The following is a 22,877-nucleotide window of genomic DNA, read 5'->3' as shown; positions in this document are numbered from 1 at the left end:
GATAGTATGAATTCTTGCAGCTTAGTTGAGAAATGCCCCAGATGGTGTGACATTCTGCTTCCAGGAGGGATTGGAAAGTATTTCCCTTTACATAACATTCCACTCAGCTCATTCGTTTGCTGTGTCTGAAATGGAATCCCCCAAAGCCATAAGTATGTTAACATTCTGAAGAGTGTTTAACCTGCAAAATCTTGCCTCACTTTGGGGGAGCATGTTAGCAATTTCACTTACATATCTTCTCTGTAACTCAACCCCATGGTGGTGGCCACTACTGCTCCTAGACTTTTTAAAGCACCTTTCTCATCTCAGGTTTGAAATGGTAGGTCTCATTCTTGGGTTCCTTGAGTCCTAATGGGCTGGTCTTGTCTCCACAGCATAAATGACTCTTTCTTGATCAACTAGAACCACATCGACTTTTTCCCTCCCGCTTCAGTGATGTATTGTGAAACATGGCTATTCGATGTCCTGTAGACCAAATGCCATAAGGAAAATAGCATTGATTCAGATGTGTCTGTCCAGATGCATACAAAAGGTTTACTTCTCACCACATCTTGACTCTGGGCAAACACGCACTTCCTGTGGACATTGATTACTGTCTACTGTAGAGATAACATTTACCCATACAGATTATGGCTCATGGTAGAAAGTGTTAGGTAATGTAGGAATGGACATATCCCAAGGAGAATTGAAAGCCAAGTCCCCTGGCCCTGCTCAAGTTGGTATGACTGGTATATGGTGCCTTAATGGGTACTTAAAAAAAAGTCCAGGTGACAGTGGCAGGAGGCAGCCAAATGCCTAGGCAGATAGGAGCGCGTCCCTGGTGAAACCCCACTTCCAAGTAGAAGACAGTTTAAAGACTGAAAGCCAAGCTACAAGTTAAATCCTTAGACCATGTTGAGAACTTGTCTTATTGTTTGATGCACTCTCCTGATTGATCCCCACCTTTCACCTATTTTACATATACCTGCCCTTCCCTAACTGGTTTCCTACACTGTCGTGCCCACCTTTGAGTGTTGCCTTTAGTTTAACCTTCTGTGCCCGCTCGCAAACTAATTAGTATATCCTCCCCATTCTGAGTTAATATAAGGCCCCAGACCCAGCCACATGGGGCAACTTTATTGCCTTCAGGTAGGGGAACCACCCCTACCATGTTCCCTCTCCACTGAGAGTTTTCCTTTTACTTAATAAATTCGACTCCACTCATTATCCAGTGTCTGCATGCCTAATTCTTCCTGGTTGTGAGACAAGAACTTGGACCTAGCTGAGCTAAGGAGCAGAAAGACTGCATCACAGGAAACTAGAATAACAGCTCAATCTCCTCTCCTATGTAACTATGTATTGGTAAGAAGTTGAAGAAACTTGTGTCATTTAGTTGTGCCTGTCTTCTTGACCTTATAAAAGGTCTTGGGAAAGCATGCAAGAACTTTTGAAGAGGGAGATACAGCTAATTTGCAGATGAAGAGCAAGGGAAGAATTCCCGGAGAAAGGAAGAGTCTCCTGAGTCACCTTTGGGAGGTAGGGAGGGTTCGACATGTAGGATGGCCATCTGGGACCAAGTGAAGGATTCTGTCAGTCCCATCTCAGTGGACCACTCAAGAAAGGCGGGTAAGCACTGGGTATAAGAGTGTAAGCAGGGAACAGAAAGTACTGTGATTTAAAATATGCTAATTTTTCTACTGTACAGATGAGAGCCAGTTTGGAGATGGGCTGAAGCTCAAGCATCTTACCTCTCTCTGATTTCTTAATGCCACGTTATAAGGCTGCTGCTTGTAGCTCTTGAAGTCACTCCAAAAACAGATGAGTGAGACCCTGTTGCTAAAGTCCCACTGGGTGTGGTTTATTCACAGATACATACACAGTGGCTCATTCCAGGTAGGATGTGATGAGTGCTTTCAGAAATACAGAAAGTCCTATTAGTTTAAAAAAAATTTAAATGAAGTGAGTTTTACAGCTAGCACTGTACAATAGGGCAAATTTCACTATGAATTATGACAAACACAGTCATAGAGCCACCATCATTACAGTCAAGGTATAGAACAGTGCCATCACCCCCCAAATGTCCTCTGTGCCCTATTGTAGTCACACCTCCCTCTGACACCTAGCCCCTGGGAACCATTGATCTTTTTTCCGTCCCTAGTTGTTTGTCTTTTCTGGAACGTTATGTAAACAGAAATATTCTGTGTGTTGCTTTTGGAGTTTGGTTTCGTTCACATAGCATAATGCATGCACTATTTGTCTGTTGCTGCTAAATTACCCCCAAAACTTAGTGACTTAAAACAGCAAACATACTATCTCACTTTATTAGTTTTCCATGGCTGTTGTAATAAATTACCACGAACTTACGTGCTTAAAACCCAAAGCTATTATCTGACAGCTCTGTAGGTTAAAGGTTTGTCTTGGGTCTCATTGGGCTAAAATTAAGGTGTCAATATGGCTCTGCTGATTTCTAGAGACTCCAGGGAGAATCTGTTTCCTTGCCTTTTCCAGCTTCTAAAGGTCACCCACATCATCTTCAAAACCAGCACGTTGTATCTCTCTGACCTTAGCCCTGCAGCCCCATCTCCTTCTAGCCACGATTGGGAAAAGATCTCAGGACTGTTGTGATGACACTGGGCTTGCCTAGATTATCTAGCATGAGCTCCCTGTCTCAAGGTGATAGAGTTGGTATGTTTTTCTCCTCCACATGCCGTGTTGAAACATAATCCCTAGTGTTGGCGGGGGGTGTGCAGGATGGTATTTGGATCATGGGGGCGAAACCCTAATGAATGATTTAAGGCCGTCCCCTTGGTGATGAGTGAGTTCACATGATATCTGGCACCTTCCTTTCTTGCTCTTGCCCTCACCAGGTTAGTTGCCTGCTCCCCTTTTTCCTTCTGCCATGACTGTAAGCCTCCTGAGGCCTCACCAGAAGCCAAGCACATGCCGCTTGTACAGCCTGCAGAATCGGAGCCAATTAAATCTCTTTTCATTATAAATTATCCAGCCTCAGTTACTTCTTTATTGCAATTCAAGAACAGCTTAACACACAAGGTCTTACCCTTGACCACAGTCTGCAGCATCTTTTACCATGTAAGGTAATATGTTTCGTGGCAGTAGGGGTTAGGATGTGGAGTTCTTTGGGGGACTGTTATTTTTCCTACTTTGTGTTTTTGTGACTCAGGAATTTAGGGACAGTTTGGCTGGTTCTTTCTGGCTCAGGATCTTTCCTAGGCTGCAGTCAAGATGTCAGCTGGGGGCTGGGCATGGTGGCTCACTCTTGTTATCCCAGCACTTTGGAAGGTCAAGGTGGGTGGACTATTTGAGGTCAGGAGTTCAGGAGCAACCTGGCTAACATGGTGAAACCCTGTCTGTACTAAAAATACAAAAATTAGTTGGGCATGGTGGCACATGCATGTAATCCCAGTGACCTAGGGGGCTGAGGCGGGAGAATAGCTTGAAAATAGGAGGCAGAGGTTGCAGAGAGCTGAGATCACACCACTGCACTGCAGCCTGGGTGAAAGAGCAAGGTCCCATCACAAAAAAAAAAAAAAAAAAAAAGGAAAAAAAGAGATAAGTCAGCTGAGGCCAAGATCATCTCAAGGCGTGACTGTGAAAGGACCTAACATCATGCATGGCTGTTGGCAGAGGTCAGTTCCTCATGAGCATTAAACTGAAAGCTATAATTCCTGAGTATTGACCAGAGGCCAGCCTCAGTTCCCTGCCATATGGCCGTCTCCATGAGGCAGTTGATGACATAGCAATTAGCTTATGCTGGATTGAGTAAGCAAGAGAACAAGAACAGGAGTGATACAGAAGCCAGAATCTTTTTGTAAACTAATCTCAGAAGAATTGTCCATCATTTTTTTCCATATTCTGTTGGTTAGCAGCAAATTGCTAGGTCTACCCCACCCTCGAGGTAAGGGGATTACACAAAAGTATGAATACCAGGAAACAGGGAGCGTTGGGAGTCATTGTGACCCTGCCTAGGACAGTGCATTTGAGATCATCCATATTGTTCTATCCATTAGTAGTAGTTTGTTTATTTTTAATGTGGAGTAATATGCCATTGTGTGTTTATATATTGGTAATGATTTTAAAGAGGGCTAATCAAGGTGTTGATTAGAAGGAAAATTCTTCAGTGAAATAATATTTGAGTAAAACCTTGAAGAACAATTAGGAATTTGACAGAGGGAATGGCATGGATAAAGACCCAGACCTAATCAAGTGAGGGGCATACTCATCCATGGGGCAGTGGATGATTCAGCCTGCCTGGAGAGAGGGATATAGTTGGGGCTATTGTTCAGAGGGACCTGAATGTCAGGATGCCTTTGTGTTTAATTTAGCAGACATTTAGGAACCATTAAAAGTTTTTGAGAATGGGTAGGTAAGATTAGAATAGTGTTTTAGTAAGTTTAACTGGGCTTTAACCAGTATTCATGAAAAGTCAAGTAAGAGAATATAGAGGTGATAAGACCAGGTGTGGGCTATTCCAGTGACTACACCTAAAGGGAACAGAGCTAGAAACATGGAATGACAGTGGTTGTCTTAGGTTGGTGATCCTAGCAGCTGAGCCTGGGATGGGGATTCTTGTTTATATGATCGATTAGGGGGCTGTTCCCAGAAGAGAGCAGAGAGGGAAGCAGGCTATGGTTTCTGCTGGAAATCTGTTTCAGCCCGATTCCATGGGGAGCTGTGGAGACGGAATTGTATCACCGAGTTGGTCCTCCTGTTGAGAGCACGTGTGTGGGGGTGATGATTTCCCAGATGTGAGGGTGCCCTCTGGCAATGTACAGTATCTGGAGGAGTTCATGCTCGCAGTGGTTCGGAGTGGGTAAGATGCAGATGGAGCATGGTAGTGCCTACCTCTGTGGAAATGTAGGGGATGGGACAGTCTATTAGGGGTGCCTAATAAGCCTAGAGATCCTGAGCTTGGCCAGTCATAGAGACTAAAGGAGAAGATGGGATAGCACATTGTTTCCTAAGTGTTTGTAATCAAGTGACTGGTTTGCAAATACCAGCCATTACAGAAATAAGGGTATCAGGAAAGGTAGGAGATGTGAGGAGAGAAGATGAAGAGTTTAGATTTAGGCATGTTGACCCTGAATTTGTGGGAATGTATCCGGGAAGATAAGACTGACAGGTGGGAATGAGATTCTGGAACTTGGAAAGAATACAGCGACTAGAGCTAAGGGTTTGAAGTCTTCATGGAGGTTTTGTTTGGAGTCATAGATTTGGATGAAAGTGCTGCAGGGAAGATTTTAGAGACTGAATCAAAAGAGATTGATGATGGAACAATGGGCAAAAGAGGAAGGGTTGGAGGAGACAAAAGATGGGGCGGTGGTAACATTGGGAGGTCCAAAAGTGGACGGTATCACAGAAGCCAGGACGGGAAAGTGAGCCAGAAGTGAGGGAGGATCCTCTGCAACAGGGCAGTCTAGTCTCAGCAGAGAGGAGGTTGTTGGATTGATGAGTTGAGAAGCCAGTGCTCTCCAGCCAGTTTTGAGAAGTTCTGGATGGTGATGGAATGGAATTAATTCAGCTGATGAGAAGTACCTTTGGGGCAGGGAAGGAGACTGAATGGAGATGAATATTTCAAAACTATAGACCATAAATGGGAAGAGTGAGGCTAGTGCAACCTGCCTAGGTCAAGTGAATGTCCTTTTTTCTCTTTCCAGCCCTTGTCTTTTTCACCCTATTTTCTTCATTTCTTTCCTTCTGTTCTCATTTTTCCTTACCTGTTGATCAGAAAGATCAGATTGAGCTGATGTGCAGCAAGAATGAGCCAGTGGAGAGGAAAATGTAACCGCCTAATGGGTTCTCCTTTCCTGCTGGCTAGACAGAGCTTGATTTATCAAGACAGGGGAACTGCAAAGAGAGAAAGAGTTTAATCCACACAGAGCCAGCTGTATGGGAAACCGGAGTTTTATTACTCAAATCAGTCTCCCAGAGAATTCAGGGATCGGAGTCTTTAAGGAGACATGTGGATAGGGAGCCAGTGAGTGATCCGGGAGTGCTGATTTGTTGACTTGAAGATGAAATCACAGGGAATCGAAGGTGCCCTCCTGTGCTGAGTCAGTTCCTGGGTAGGGGCCACAGGACTGGTTGGCAGGTCCAGGTGGAGCCACCCTGTTGTTAGAAATGCAAAAATCTGGCTGATGCAATGGTGTAGCCCTGTAATCCCAGTACTTTGGGAGGCTGGGGTTGTCATGCCTCTGATCCCAAGCTGAGCCGTCATAACCCCTGTGACCTGCATGTCTACATCCAGATGGTCTGAAGCAACTGAAGAACCACAAAAGAAGTGAAATAGGCAGTTCCTGCCTTAACTGGTGACATTCCATCATTCTGATTTGTTCCTTCCCCAGCCTAACTGATCATTTGACCACGTGACATTCCTTCTCCTGGACAGTGAGTCTCAGGAGCTTCCCCACCAAGCACCTTGTGACCCCCGCCCCTGCCTGCAAGAGAAAATCCCCTTTAACTGTAATTTTCCACTACCCACTCAAATCCTATAAAACGGCCCCACCCCTATTTCCCTTTGCTAACCCTTTTTTTGGACTCAGTCTGCCTGCACTCAGGTGATTAAAAAGCTTTATTGCTCACACAAAGCCTGTTTGGTGGTCTCTTCATATGGATGTGTGTAATAGAGGTGGGCAGATCACTTGAGTTCAAGAGTTCAAGACCAGCCTGGCCAACATGGTGAAACCCTGTTTCTACTGAAAATACGAAAATTAGCTGGGTGTGATGGCGTGCACCTGTAATCCCAGCTACTCGGGAGGTTGAGGCACGAGAATCACTTAAACCCAGGAGGTGGACGTTGCAGTGAGCCAATTGCACCACTGCACTCCAGCATACGATGCAGAGTGAAACTGTCTAAAACAAAAATTAAAAAAATGGAAACATCTGAAAAGACATCTCAAAAGCCAATCTTAGGTTCTACAGCAGTAGTCATCTGCAGGAATAATCGAGAAAGTTGCAAATCTTGTGACCTCTGGAATAACGGCTGGTAATTGTTTGAAACTCAAGCCTGTCTCATCCTAATGTGGTGGCCTTTCATTGATTTTACAAGAACAGTTTAGATTTGGCGAAAAGCTGTTATTTAAACTATGAACAAAATTTCTCCCAAAGTTAGCTTGGCCCATATCCAGGAATAACCAAAGACAGCTATCCAGTTACTGGAAACGGGTGCTGATCCAGACCCCAAGAGAGAATTCTTGGATCTTGGGCAAGAAAGAATTTGAGGCAAGTTCATAAAATTAAAGTAAGTTTATTAAAAAAGTAAAGGAATAAAAGAATGGCTACTCCATAGGTAGAGCAGGAACTTTGGCTACTGGACTAAGGATATGTATAGTTAATTATTGATTATATGCTAAACCAGGGTTGGATTACTCATGAATTTACAGGGAAAGGGGTAGGCAGTTCCTGGAACTGAGGTTCCTCCCCTTTTTAGACCATTCTGGGTAACTTCTTGATGTTGCCATGGCTTGTATACACTGTCATGGAGCTGGTGGGAGTGTCTCTTAGCATGCTAATGGATTCATATTAGTGTATAATGACTAGTAAGGATGACCACAGGTTGTTGCCATCTTTGTTTTGGTGGGTTTTGGCCGGCTTCTTTGCCATACGCTGCTTTATCAGCAAGGTCTTTATGACTTATATCTTGCGCTGACCTCCTGTCTCCTATCTCATCCTGTAACTTAGAATACCTAACTTTCAGGCCTCTAAGCCCAAGCCAAGCCATTGCATCCCCTGTGACTTGCACATATACGCCCAGATGGCCTGAAGCAACTGAAGAATCACAAAGGAAGTGAAAATGCCTTGCCCCTGCCTTAACCGATGACATTCCACCACAGAAGAAGTGAAAATGGCCGGTCCTTGCCTTAAGTGATGACATTGCCTTGTGAAATTCCTTTTCCTGGCTTATCCTGGCTTGAAAATCTCCCCCACTGAGCACCTTGTGACCCCCACTCCTGCCTGCCAGAGAACAACACCCCTTTGACTGTAATTTTCCTTTACCTACCCAAATCCTATAAAACGGCCCCACCCTTATCTCCCTTCGCTGACTCTCTTTTGGGACTCAGCCCACCTGCACCCAGGTGATTAAAAAGCTTTATTGCTCACACAAAGCCTGTTTGGTGGACGCATATGACATAACCTCCTGGGAATGCAGCCCAGTAGGTCTCAATCTTATTTTCTCCAGCCCATATTCAAAATGGAGTCACTGTGGTTTGAATTCCTCTGATAAACCTATGGGACTAAAGACAAGATGGAGTTGGTTAGGTTAGATTTCTGTCACTGTCATAATTTCCTCAGTTATTATTTCACAAAGGGGGTTTGAGAAAGATAGAAAATGCTAGAAAGAGATGGGGTAGTCAGTGGTAGGGATCTTGAGGGGTTAAAAAAGGGTAGGGGCTGGTCCCTTTGCAGTAGGAACTGCCACCTAAGGCCACTCTTGCCAGACAGCCTGGCTCTGTCATGAGAAATCTTGGCCCATTGTCACTCCCATTGATGACAACCCCTGCCCCCACCACTAACACCTTAACTACTGAGGGGATGTCCTCTGGCCCAGAAGGAATGCAATGGCTCTAGTTGAAGGGGTTGCTGTTTGTAAATACCATCCCCACAGTCAGCAGGCACAGAGAATGCCATGGGGCCACTCATCAGTAAGGTGTAGGGGCTTTATGTGTGGGTAGATGAGAGCCATGGAGAACGTGCAGGCTGCCCTCCATTGGAATCTCAGGCTCTAAAGAAGGAGGACAACCTTTTCTGCCCTTAATCACCCCTCACAGATGAGAATCCACCCAAGAAGGAAAAAAAAATCAACTCCTTAAAGTGCTGACTAATAACATCAGTTTTTGGAAAGATACTATTTTTGTTTCCATTCCGTCTTTGTAGTTTGAACTTTTGCTTTTGATAGTCTGTAAATATTCATCATCTCAGAACCTTTTGAATTGCAGTGGCTTTTAGTCAAAACTGAGCAAAATGTGTCATTTGAATAATAAAAACCTCATTAAAGTGAGGCAAAAGGAATTCTTTTCCTTTTGTACAAGCCAATTAAGTGTCTTTACAATTAAAAGTCAAGCACTTTATAGTTTCATATTCCATAAGCCTGTTTTTAGTTAATAGAGGTGACAAGTTTTAGATACAGGATACATATTTTGCCTCTGGTGTTGTGCAATTAACATTAATGAAGGGTATTAAAATTTGGTGAGAGAGGAAAGGGTTTTCCCAGGTCCTCTGTGGTTTCTTGCCTCCAGGCCTGTCTTTGGTAGCAAGTTCCTTGGTTTGCTGAGGTTTGCATTTTCTTGAGAAAATGTACAGGCAAGAATAAAGGTAACTAGAAGAGACATTGTTGTTGTTGAGAAGTATGTTGTTAAAATTGCCAGTGTCCAGGCCTGTCTTGGAGATAGGTAAACACTGCAGAAACTGCCTTTGAGGAATTTAATTTTGTCTTGTGCATAAAAGTGAATGATAAAGAGACAAAGGAAGTAATAATTACCTAACGTGGCAGGCTAGCAAGATACTGGGGCTTTACCCCTCACAACCATGGAAGGAGGATGTTTAGTTTACCGGGGAGGATACAGATTCATGGAGGTGAACTAACTGGCCATGAGTCAGGTAAGGAAAACAACGTGGCTGAGCTAGTTTCTCTAAGAACTTGGCTCTATCCATTCCAGGGAGCTTCTATAAGACAGAAGGTGTTGTGCAGTAGCCTTGAAGTCAGGTGACCCCCTTGTTTTTTTTCTTGTTTGCGTCATTATATTAGCTTTTTTATTTTGAGACAGGGTCTTGCTCTTCCTCAGTTGCCCAGGCCAGTGAGGTGATCACAGCTCACTGCAGCCACAAACTCCCAGGTTCAAGAGATCCTCCCACCTTAGCTTCCCAGGTAGCCAAGACTGCAGGTGCATTCCACAGGCTGTTTTTTTTTTTTTTTTTTTTTTCAGTTTTGACTTTTTAATTTTTTGTAGAGATGAGGTCTTGCTATGTTGTCCAGGTTGGTCTTGAACCCCTGAGCCAAAAGATGCTCCTGTCTTGGCCTCCCAATGTGCTGATATCACAGGCATGAGCCACCATACCTGGCCTGTGTTAGCTATTTCTGATACTTCATTTCTGTCTGTAAATGGCAATCATAATACATGTCACCTAAGGTTCTTAAATACAAAAAGCTCTTAAAAAGTTCCTAACCCATAGTTAGTACTCAAAAAAGGAAAAAAAGTACTAACAGTCCTGGAAAAGTGAGCAAACTATTTCAGATGCAACCTGAAAGGAGCTCAAATGTAAGTCATCTCTTCACTTTGCCCATCTTTCCCTCTTCCCCACAAAGTTTTTAGCAGTAGTCCTGTCTTACTACAATCTGTGAGTTATCCCTGCTACAAATTAGTAGATTCTGCTTTGATTTGAAGCAGAGTCTAATGAATATTACTAGGTAGGCTTGGTGCTTCAAAACATTTGTGCCTATCTCTTCAGAGTAGCTGGGCCATTGAGTGATTCTGTATTGACAACTGTAGTGGGCACCATATGTGGAAAACAGGTGTTCTCAAACAAATACAACTGACCCCAACCACACCACGATTTTTGAGGTTTTAGGTAGGGGATGGGTGGGAAAACAGATGGGGCAACAGAATGAGTAATTTCTTAATGAGATCTGCATTACCCAGTGATACAAGATTTGCATGAATACTTCAAACAACAACAGTGATTTAATACGTTTTTCTAGTTAAAATTTAATGAATACTTTCCAGCAAGCACTTAAAGAATTAATATCGGCTGGGCGCGGTGGCTCTCGCCTGTAATCCCAGCATGCTGGGAGGCGGAGGCGGGTGGATCACGAGGTCAGGAGATCGAGACCATCCTGGCTAACATGGTGAAACCCCATCTCTACTAAAAATACAAAAACAAAATTAGCCGGACGTGCTGGCGGTCGCCTGTAGTTCCAGCTACTCGGGAGGCTTAGGAGAATGGGGTGAACCCCGGAGGCGGAGCTTGCAGTGAGCCGAGATCACGTCACTGCACTTCAGCCTGGGCGACAGAGCGAGACTACGTCTCAAAAAACAAACAAAAAGTACCAATTCTCCACAAACTCTTTTAAAAAATAGAAGAGGAGGAAACAGTTTCTAACTGACTCTGTGAAGCCAACTATTACTCTGACAACAGAACCAGACGAAGATATGACAGAAAAAGGAAACTTTAGATCACTTTCTCTTATGAATAGAGATACAACAATTTTGTACAAAATGCTAGCAAGCCAAATTCAGCCACATCTATAAAGAATTGTACATTATGACTAACTGGGATTTATCCAAAGAATTCAAGGTTGGTTTTACATTAAAAAATCAGTCAATACCATTATAGTATATGGTATAATAAAAACACATAAAAACACATTTTAAAAAGGTCCAACACTCTGTCTTGATGAAAACTTTTAGTAAACTTGCATCAAAGTGGCATTTTCTCAACTCAATGAAGGGCATCTGCAAAAAAACCACAACTGACATCATACTTAATGCTGAAAGATTGAGTACTGTCCCCTTAAGATCAAGAAATAAGACAAGGATATTGACTCTCACCACTTTCATTTAATATTCTGCTAGAAGTCCTAGCTAGGGCAATTGGGCAAAAAACAAAAAAGCAGAAGACTGAAAAAAAAATCCAGATTGGAAAGAAGTAAAACTGTGTTTATTTGCAAATGAAGTCACCTTATCTGTAGAAAATCCTAGAAATACACTTAAAAAATATTAAAACTAACAAGTTCAGCCAGGATAAATGTAGGATAAGTTTAATATGCCTGAGTCAATTGTATTTCTATATACTAGCAATGAAGGCATCCCATGTTCATGGATCAGAAGATTTAATATTGTATAGCTGACCAAACTCTCCAAATTATCTACAAATTTAGTGCAATCTCTATTAAAATTTCAGTTGACTTTTTTGCAGAAATTGAAAAGCTGATCCTACATTTTATATATGAATGCAAAAGAACCTGAAGAACCAAAACACGCTTGAAAAAGAATAGCATTGAAGGCCCTCCATTTCTCAATTTCAAAACTTTCCATAAATCTTTAGTAATAAAGACAGTGTCGTACTAGCAGAAGAATAGATCTATAGGTAATAAAATAGACTTGAGAGTCCAGAAATGAATCCATGTATATGGTAAATTGATTTTCAGCAAGGATGCCAAGACAATTCAAAATAGTCTTTTCAACAGTGATGCTAGAACCACTGGGCATCCCCATGCAAAAGAATGAGGTTAGATCACACTTGCATAAACTACACAGAAAAAAATAGCAAAAAATAAAAATAAAAAATAAAAATGGGTCAGAGACTTAAGAGCTAAAACTGTACAGCTCTTAGAAGCAAATATAGGAGTATATTTTTGTGATGTTGACTTAGACAATTATTTCTTAGATATAACCCCGACAGCACAAGCGACAAAAGAAAAAAAAAAAGATAAATTGGGTTTGATCCAGAATCAAAAGTGTTTGTGCTACAAATGATACCATCAAGAAAGTGTACAGATGATCTACAGAATGGGTGAAACATTCACAAATTAAATATCTAATAAGGGATTTATATCTAGAATAAAGAGCTTTCACAACTCAATAATAAAAACTCAGTTAAAAAATAAGCATAAAATCTAAATAGATATTCCTCCAAATGTGATACACAAATTGCCAATGAATACATAAAAAGATGTTCAACGTCATGAGTCATTAGGGAAATGCAAATGAAAGCCACCATGAGATTCCACTTCTTAGTAGGATGGCTAAAATAAAAAAGTCAGATAACAAATACTTAGGAAGACATGGAGAGATGAAAGTTCAAATACAGTCCTGGTGGAAATGTAAAATTGTACGGCCACACTGGAAAACAGTTTGGCCATTGTTCAAAAAGTTAAACATTGAGTTACCATATGACCCAGCCATCCCACTCCTAGACGTATCCTCAAGAGAAAAGAAAACATGCATTTCCACAGCACTTTACAAATGACTGTACATAGCAGTGATATTCCTAGTAGCCAATAAATGGAAACGGAAACAATCCAAATATCCATCATTGGTGAATGGGTAAACAAAGCGCAGTATATTCATATAATGGAATATTATCTGCCCATTAAAAATAAATGAAATATTGATATATGCTACAACATGGATGAACCTTGCAAACATCATACCAAGTAACAGAAGCCAGTCAGGAAAGACTATGTATTTTATGGTTCCATTTAGTATATACAATGTTCAGAATAGGTGAATCTATAGGACAGAAAGTAGATTAATGGTGTTTTGGGGATAAGAGTGTATGTAGGTGGGTAGAGGGTGGCTAGTGATTGCTAATGGGTTTTGTTTTTTTTTTTTGAGTTAAAGTGCCATACAATTAGAATGTAGTTATGGTTATACAATTATTTGAGTATACTGAAACAGTTGTACAGTGTACATACATAGATTTTTTGGTATGTGAATTATATGTCGGTAAAGTTCTTTAATTAGTTTATGCTTATTGTAGAAAAGTTGGAAAATACCCAAAATCATAAACAGGAAATAGAAAAAAAGTAATCCTGACTGGATATCTGGAAATTCTTTTTTGGGGGTATGGGGTATGAATCACACATATAAAATTTTATTTCCTACTTTTTCAATCAAATTGAGAAAGTTTAGGAATCTTTGGCTTAATCATTGTTTATCTACTCCTCTGTTGCTGGATGTTAGTAGGTTGTTTCTAGTTCATATAGAATTTTATAATTTTAGTTGATGTATCATGCATTCTTGGGCATACGCTTTTATATGAAGTTTGAATATTAGGAAAGAATTTTGGAAGCTATATTAGTTTTCTAAAACTATTATAACAAATTAACACAGATTGAGTGGCTTGAAACAACAGAATTTTAGTCTCTTACAGTTTCAGAGACCAAACATCTGAAATCAAGTGGTCTACAGCGTTGGTTCCTTCTAGAGGCTCGAAGGAGCATCTGTTCCGTGCCTGTCTCCTAGCTTCTTGTAACTGCCAGCCGTCCTTGGAATTTCTTGGCTTGTGTCTAAGTCACTCTAGTCTCTACATCTTTCCATCTCCTTCTCTGTGGGTGTTCCTTCTCCACTTCTCCTTTTTTGTAAGGATAGTCATGTCACTGGATTTAAGGTCCACCTTAATCCAAGATGATCTTGTTTCAAGATGTGGGCTTAATCACACTTGCAAAGACTCTTTTTCCAGATAAAGTCACATTCACAAATCGCTACCATTCAACCCAACCCACTATGGAAGCAATGGGGTGGGAGGTACCATTCAACTCACAGATTCCTACCATTCAACCCACTATAGAAGCAGTGGCATATCAAAAGGATGGGAGGTAGCTATGGGAATGGTCTGCCCCAGGTGCACGCAAAACGGGGAAGCATTTTGTATAGAATGGAAAAACAACAGCAAAGATAGCTAAAAGTTGATCTGCTTTTTACAATCATGTGCTGACAGTTCTAAACATTATCAGTGATAAAATACTTCTCCCTAGTGATATTAACTGTGCCATTTCTGCTGCCCCTGCTACATACATGCTTTATTGCTTGGAAACAGGATTACTTGGTGAAATAATAAGAACCTTTCAGTTCTCATGATACATGTTTTCAGCTTAATATCCAGGGAGCAACCCCCCAACTTTATACAAGGTAATACAAATATAATAGTATGAATACATATGCTAATTTGATAGAAAATATTTTAATGTTTACTAGTGTAGTTGGAGGTGTTAAGTATTGCACTGGTTATTTGTAATCTAGTTTTATAAAATTTCTAATGTCATTGTTTCTGTTAGACTCTTAGAAGACACGTGGTTCTCTCACAGATATGTAAGAACTGTTTATATAGTAAAAATATGCGGCCTCTAAATGATTACTTATATTTTTCACTTTTGTTTTACTTTTTTAGAGAGCAGAATATTTAATTTCTATAAAGATTTTTCTTTATGTTTCCCTTTATTGCATGCCAGTGTTTTTTAAAAACTTGTAACTCTTAGACTGCGATGTGAAAATTGTCTTTCTTTTTTTTAATTTGGAGACAGAGTCTTGCTCTAATGCATGCAGTGGTGTGATCATAGCTCAGTGCAGCCTCGAATTCCTGGGCTCAGGTCCAAGTAGGCGGGAGTACAGGCACACACCACCACACCTGGCTAATGTTCTGGTGGTGGTTGTTGAGATGGGGTCTTGCTGTGTTGCTCAGGCTGGTTTAGAATACTGGCTCAAGTGATTATCCTGTCTCAGCCTCCCAAAGTGCTGGAATTTCAGAGGTGAGCCACTGTACCCAGCCTTCTATATATATATATGTATTTTTTTTTTTTTTTCTTTGAGATGGAGTCTCTCTCTGTTCCCCAGGCTGGAGTGCAGTGGCATGATCTCAGCTCACTACAACCTCTGCCTCCTGGGTTCCAGCAATTCTCCTGCCTTGGCCTCCCAAGTAGCTGGGGTTACAGGCGCGTGCCACCACACTGGGCTAATTTTTTTATTTTTAGTAGAGACGAGGTTTCGCCATGTGGTTAGGCTGCTCTCGAACTCCTGACCTCGTGATTTGCCTGCCTCAGTCTCCCAAAATGCTGAGATTACAGGCGTGAGCCACCGCGCCCACCCTGATTTTTATATATCTTTCATAACCTTTCTATCTCTTTCTCTGTTTCTTTGTGTGTCTGTGTCTGATAATAAAATACATTAAATTTTATATTATAACGTGTTTTATAAGGTCAGTAGATTTGTTTATGATTTTAATGGCTGCATAGTGTTCTATCATGTGAATATATTCTAAATGTAATAATTCCTCAATGATGTATTTAGTTTGCTTCTAATTTGCTGCCTTAGTTTATCACAAACACTGTGAATATTCTTGTGTATATTTTGTTGTACAGTTCTTATTGGTACATTATGATTTTTCACCAGTATATACTTACTTTTTGAGAATTTAGCTTTTTGATTCACATGAAAGGATTACTTTTATCGTTAACAGTTTTATTATGTTTGTGAGGGCTAGGCAGGAGGATTGCTTGAGACCAGGAACTCAAGATCACCCTGGGCAACATAGCGGGAGTCCGTCTCTACAAAAATAAAAAAGAAGAAATAAAGTAGCCATGCATGGTGGTGTGCCCCTGTAGTCCCAGTAACTCAGGAGGCTAAGATCGTCTGAGCCTGGGAGTTTGAGACTGCAGTGAGTTACGACCACACCACTACACTCCAGCCTGGATGACAGAGCAAGATCTTGTCAGAAAAAAAAAAAAAAAAAGATTAAATATATACAAAATAAGAGAATATTATGACAGGCTTCTACTTACCTATCTCTAGGCTTCTTTATAAAATGTTCATTTAATCTGATCTCTACAAGAAATTCTGTATCTTTAAACAATATGTACCTTCTCTTTAGACAGAGCATTTACCCCCTTGCTATGCTTGCTTAGCACCTACCAAGTCCTGGGTCCTGTGTCAGTTGGTTTGTTTTTTCTTTGTTTGTTTGTTTATTTGTTGAGATAGAGTCATGCTCTGTTGGTCAGGCTGGAGTGCAGTGGCATGATCTCAGCTCCCTGCAACCTCTGCCTCAGGGTTCAAGCGATTTTCCGGCCTCAGCCTCCTGAGTAGCTGGGATTACAGACATGCACCACCACACCCGGCTAATTTTTTTTTGTATTTTGATAGAGATGGGGTTTCACCATGTTGGTCAGGCTGGTCTCAAACTCCTGACCTCAAATGATCCACCCGCCTCGGCCTCCCAAAGTGCTGGGATTGCAGGTGTGAGCCCCCGTGCCCGGCCCTATGCCAGCCTTTTTAACAGCATAATTTCTCCTTTATTACTCATAACTATTTTAAGGGCTATTTTTATTTACAGACAAAGTGAGACTTGGATGAATTAAGAAAGACGGAGTTAATCAGGTGGTTGAATCTGAGTTCCAACTAGGGTGACAACTCTTCCCGGATTGCCTGTCACTGTCCTGGTTTTCGCACTGAAAGTCCTGTGTCCTAAAAATCCTCTCATCCTCAGCAACAAAGGACAGTTGCCCACTCATAGCCACGCGACATTCTAGGGTATCCTGTTTCTAAATGGTTGGAATCTAGAAGACGGAGAAAGAATTTCTCATTCCTGAAGGAGCATTGATTATGCTTGGTTGTAGTGTTTGTGTTCACATCATGTGGAATATTTTATTTTTCAGGCCTCTTCATGTGCTTGTGTGCAACGCAGCAGCTTTTGCTTTACCCTGGAGTCTCACCAAAGACGGCCTGGAGACCACCTTTCAAGTGAATCATCTGGGGCACTTCTACCTTGTCCAGCTCCTCCAGGATGGTTTGTGCCGCTCAGCTCCTGCCCGTGTCATTGTGGTCTCCTCAGAGTCCCATCGGTGGGTTTGAATTGCATATTTGTTCACTTATCCCCTTTCTCATACCAGCTAATATTCCCCCAAGGCTCTCATTCTGAAAATAATTTTCATTAGTCCTACTTGAGACATGTGGGTGGACTCAACTTGGCTTACTTAATTTTTCCAGGTCTTTTTTGCGTGTCTGTGTGATTGTAGGGGACTGTTGAGAAGGACTGTCTAGAGCAACGAAGATTGTTTTTATGACTGTACTTCAAGCTCCTCATCGATTTTGCTTAGAGATGGAATAATAATTGATGAAATCTGAATGGCATGACCTTTATTGATTTGTAATTCAACAACTTCAACATCTTACCAAGAAGAATGTGCAGTTATTCTAGCAGGAGAAACAATACAATTAAAGCCTGCGAGATGAAATCCAATTGTTTTATAATGAGAAATTAGGGAATTCGATGCAGACATTAGCTGTGTAATTGTGGAAAGGGAAGTACTGTAGTTAGAGCATATTAGAAATCTGGCCATGCCTCTTTTGGTTAAAATTTCAATTAAAACATCAGATGGCACTTTTTTCCTATTGCCATTAGCAGAATATTCAATTGACTGAAAAAGACATTTGAAAATTTCATCGTATTTTCAGCATATTTGTTTCTAGAGTTGGATAAACAACTATTTGTCTAGAGAGAAATATTCCGAAAAGACAAAGGCCTTGGTGGATGAGGCTGGATTTAATATGTGTTAGGGAGATCTCTCTTTCACGTTTGCTTGGTGTGTGTTTTGGGGGGGAGTTTACACTCTTAGCAGAGTAGCTAGAAAAAGAAATAATGTGAAAGGGGCCCATTTTTTTCTTCCTTCTTCTCCGTCTTAAGTCCTGAAATGTTTTAGTGACCCAGAATGAAGCTTATTTTTTTAATCATAGTTCCATAAAATGTAACCCCTGGGACTTGGAAGAGACAGACCAGCCAAGGGTTAGCTTGAAACCTTTATCACTCCCAAACACAGGGGCTTATGGTATAAGTGACACACTGCAGATAGATTTACTTTTGCCACTTTAAATTTATGATGGCTGAAATGAAAGGAAAATGCCAGTAATAATCCTCCCCCGTGTTAAAAGACATGAAACATCCAGTAATTAGGTGGTAACAAAATCTGGACAGCCTTATCTTTGCAAATCACACCAGGTTTGTGAAAGAAAGTGGAGTGGCCCTGTTAAGGGGCGAGGGAGGCTACTGTGGGGGCAGGCAGCAGAGAGAGCTCAAGAAATAAATCTGCCAGCCCCAGTCATCCACCAGATGTGGAGGGCACCACGGGATATGTTTAAATGAGGTGGTATTTAATGGGAGATTATGTTGAATTGTCAGCTGCTCACTCTCCTTTGTAAATCTGTATCTCAAGTGGTATTTTGTGTGACGTCTTTGTTCTCTCCTTAACTACAGTGTAATTCATGCCTACTTTGGAGATCCGAATCTTAGCTTCATTTAAAAGATTAATTTGAAAGGAAGGGACTTGGACTCTTGAATTAGACCTATCTTAGTTTGTAGGGAGGCCTTCCTGAAATGTGTTGTCGTGTTCACTCCCGTCTGATGGCTGGCACTAGTTTTCTGCTTTCCAATTATTCTTTGCACATTGTTGTTATTACTATTATTTTTTGAGAGAGAGTCTCGCTCTGTTGCCAGGCTGGAGTGCAGTGGCGCGATCCCAGCTCACTGCAACCTCTGACTCCCAGGTTTAAGCGATTCTCCTGCCTCAACCTTCTGAGTAGCTGGGACTACAGACATCCACCACCATGCCCAGCTAATTTTTGTATTTTTAGTAGAGACAGGGTTTCACCATGTTGGCCAGGATGGTCTCGATCTCTTGACCTTGTGATTCGCCCACCTTGGCTTCCGAAAGTGCTGTGATTATCAGGCATGAGCCACCGCGCCCGGCTTCTTTGCACATTATTTAAAGGTGTTTTAACAAAATGGCAATTTCCCCAGGCTGGCTTGTGTATTACCTTCGCATTGCATCCCTTGGCTCCCATGAGCGAGTGTGGTGACTTGGTGCACAGGCGGTACGTGAAAACACTTCGCTCACTACCCAAGAACCCAGGGCCCTAAACCATGCTGTAAAATGCAAGTGTTGATATCTAATTACCTCCATAAACCTTGGCAGAATCTCTTCGTTGGAGTCAAGACCCCCTGTTAGGGGAAAAAATAAAGTCCTATGTTTGCAGAAAATATTATACTAGACTGCCCCAAGGCAAAATACTTATTAGCCTTCCTGTGTCTTCACTGTGTTTTAGTTACTCATCTGGAATCCGAGCAACTGAATTGAGTTTCTGCGTACCTAGAATACATCATAGTGAAATGAGAAGTTGACTTCCTTGCTGTGAAAAAATTTCAGATAACAGTTAAAGTAGAATGAAAAGGGCAGAGTGCTGGTTCAACAACCCTCAATGGCTGCAGCTGGATCGAGTGCCAAATTGCCCTCTCCCACCCCACACACAAAATCATGCAATGACACACACACATACACACATACACACACACACACGCACACACACACGGAGTTTCTGAGCTTCCGTGTAGATAGAATCCAGCCTAATTATTTTAGGTGGGAATTTAAAAAATCCTCAATAAAATTGGGCTTGGTGGCACATGCCTATAATCCCATCTAGTAAGAGGGTGAGGTGGGAGGATGGCTTGAGGCTGGGAGTTTGAGGTTGCAGTAAGCTTTGATCGTACCACTGCATTCCAGCCTGGGTGACAGAGTGAGACCCCATCTCTAAAATAAAAATTAAAAATTATTAGTTAAAAAAATGCAGTATAGGCCAGGCACAGTGGCTGATACCTGTAATCCCAGCACTCTGGAGTTTGAGATCAGCCTGGCCAGCATGGCGAAACCCCATCTCTACTAAAAATACAAAAATTAGCCAGTTGTGGTGGTGGACGCCTATAATCCCAGCTATTTGGGAGGCTGAGGCAGAAGAATTGCTTGAACCTGAGAGATGGAGACTGCAGTGAGTGGAGATTGTATCAGTGCAGATTGCACCAGTGGAGGGAGATTCTCATCAGCCTAGGTGACAGAGCAAGATCCTGTCTCCAAAAAAAAAAAAAAAAGCCAAAAAGCAAAAGCCCCTGGTGCCTTCACAAAAGTGGGCGGGGGGGGGCCTCTTTTGTAGGGACATGGATGCAGCTGGAAACCATCATTCTTAGCAAACTATCACAAGAACAGAAAACCAAACACTGCATGTTCGCACTCATAGGTGGGAACTGAACAATGGGATCACTTGGACTTGGGAAGAGACATCACACACCAGGGCCTATCATGGGGGAGGGGGAGGAGGGAAGGGATTACGTGGGAGTTATACCTGATGTAAATGTGGTTTGGTGGTGTGAGTTGATAAGCTGCAACACAACATAGCTTTACAGTATACATATATAACAAACCTGCACGTTATGCACATATGCCCTAGAACTTAAAAGGTATAAAAAAAAAAGAAATTGAAGTGGAAGTCCCTTAAAAGCAAGTGTGCATCCACAGAGCAAATATCAATAATAATGCGTAAGGAAAATTCTGTTAAGACATAATTGTTTGGCTTTACATCAGTTTATCCTTGAAAGCAAGTCAGCAGCATCTGAGTTGTTTTACTACCTGGAGGCGCTGAGGGTGAACATAGTCGTTTTCGAGGAAGCCTTGCGGCTGGAGATCAGAAGCCGGCCCACACTTGCCACTTCCTGGAGGACTGTCAGTGCTAGCTAATGAGACTGTAAAAGTGGGATATCTGCCCAGGAGACAGTGGGGAAGGAAATCAGGGGTCAACCTTATAGGGAAGGGCTGTTTGCAGAGAAAGTGCCTGATATGTAGCAGCTGGTACTTCTCCATCTTGAAACTGTCCTTCCTGGTTCTCATTTTTCATCATGGGATTTTTTTTGTCTTATTTCTAGATTAGGAATCAAGAAGAAATGACTTTCTCCTCTTAGACATTTAATTTACTCAGTGTTCCCTAGTCATGAGATACTTCTGTGTTATCCTTAAATACCTAAGTGGGGACCTTATTCTTAATAGTAGAAAATCACTGTGTGTGATGATGGTGTATACCTGTAATACCAGCCACTCAGGAAACTGAGGCGGGAGGATCCCTGGAGCTCAAGAGTTGAGATTAGCATAGGCAACAAAGCAAGACCTTGTCTCTAAAAAAAATAACAAAAACCAAAAGCCCTAAACATTAGGAATTTCCACATGTAAACATTAATGGAAAACATAGAAGAGTTGAACCTAGTGGTAAATTTTACCTTTAGGGCAAGACTTGAAACAAGGGAAACTGTCAAATTCTCGTCATGGGATTTGCATTCCTTTGTTTTTTATTAAGGACTTGGTCCTTGGATTGGAATATCCAAACCCATGACCAAACTTTAATTGTCTGATTCTGTGTTGAGTCCTTACTATGTGTCAGGCACTGTAGTAAGCAACACTCGAGTCTTACAGTCTACTTTCCATTAATTCACAGTCTTGTTTTGGGATCAGATGATCAATTGACTTACAGTCTGGCATGGTGATGACAGAGGAACAACGTACAGACAGAACGGCGAGCCATTTCGCCGATCTTGGAAGGCCAGGAGTGTCACTGAACACTAGGAATGGTGTCATGACCTGGGTCCTGAAGAGTGGATACTTAATGTCCATGGGGACATGTATTTTTGTCTGCCTTCCATGGCTTCTTTCATTCTCTCCCTAACTTCCACCCCAAAAATCGCCATGATATCCAGCTGTGGAAGAGTTCATTATGGGGAGCTTCCTAGAAGAAGTAGTCCCTGAACTGGGTCAGGCTAAACAAATATGCCAAGAAGGATTTCCGGCAGCAGTTGATAAAAGATGAGTAGAGAGAGGGAATGGATGGTACTATATTCCGTACCTTTTGGATACTCTCTAAATCCTTGTCCCTGTTGTCTATGCCATGTCGATAGAGTTTTCAAGTCCTGTCCCATACCTGGGATCACTGGATTCTCATCTCAGTAGCACCTTTGTGTGACAAGTCTTCTGTAATACCTTATTATGTTGAAATAAAGTTCGCAAATAACGTAACTTACTTGTACAAATATATTTTTAATTCGATATGGTGGCTTTACTGTAATGCAAAGAAAAAATAACGGAAACAAAATGGTGTGTGTTTCAACATGTGAATGCTTGGGCCGGGCTACAGGAAAGATGGAACATATGTATCCATGCATGAATCACCTTGAGTGGACTCAAAAAAAAAAAACACACACCCTTACCAGGTGTATGGTATTGCAGACTCCAGTACCACCAACCTTGAGTGAGGCCTGACTGTATTAGTCTGTTCTAATGCTGCTAAGAAAGACATACCTGAGACTGGGTAATTTATAAAGGAAAGAGGATTAATGGGCTTATGGTTCCACATGGCTGGGGAGGCCTCACAATCATGGCCGAAGATGAAGAAGAGCAAAGGGATGTCTTACATGATAGGCAAGAGAGCATGTGCAGGGGAATTCCCATTTATAAAACCATCAGAGCTCATGAGACTTTTTCAATACCACGAGAACAGTATGGGATAATCCACCCCCATGAATCA

General features: G+C 41.7%; 1 protein-coding gene across 9 annotated transcripts in view; it reads left to right on the top strand.

Moving 5' to 3' along the window:
• Window positions 1-22,877, top strand: part of WWOX (WW domain containing oxidoreductase) — a 1,119,479-nt gene that overhangs the window by 313,453 nt on the left and 783,149 nt on the right. For all 9 annotated transcript variants that reach the window (XR_002519090.2, XM_021931565.2, XM_017953716.2 and 6 more), the window contains one exon: window positions 17,144-17,329. Coding sequence is in view for 8 of the 9 variants with exons in the window: in XM_021931565.2 (XP_021787257.1) it covers window positions 17,144-17,329 (186 nt within the window). In the remaining variant the exon portion in view is untranslated. The remainder of the gene's footprint in view (window positions 1-17,143; window positions 17,330-22,877) is intronic.

This window comes from Papio anubis, chromosome 18 (assembly GCF_008728515.1).
Source record: "Papio anubis isolate 15944 chromosome 18, Panubis1.0, whole genome shotgun sequence".
In the NCBI taxonomy this organism is placed as follows: domain Eukaryota; kingdom Metazoa; phylum Chordata; class Mammalia; order Primates; family Cercopithecidae; genus Papio; species Papio anubis.
The sequence above is the reverse complement of the archived record's forward strand: the minus strand, read 5'-3'. Positions and strand labels throughout refer to the sequence as shown.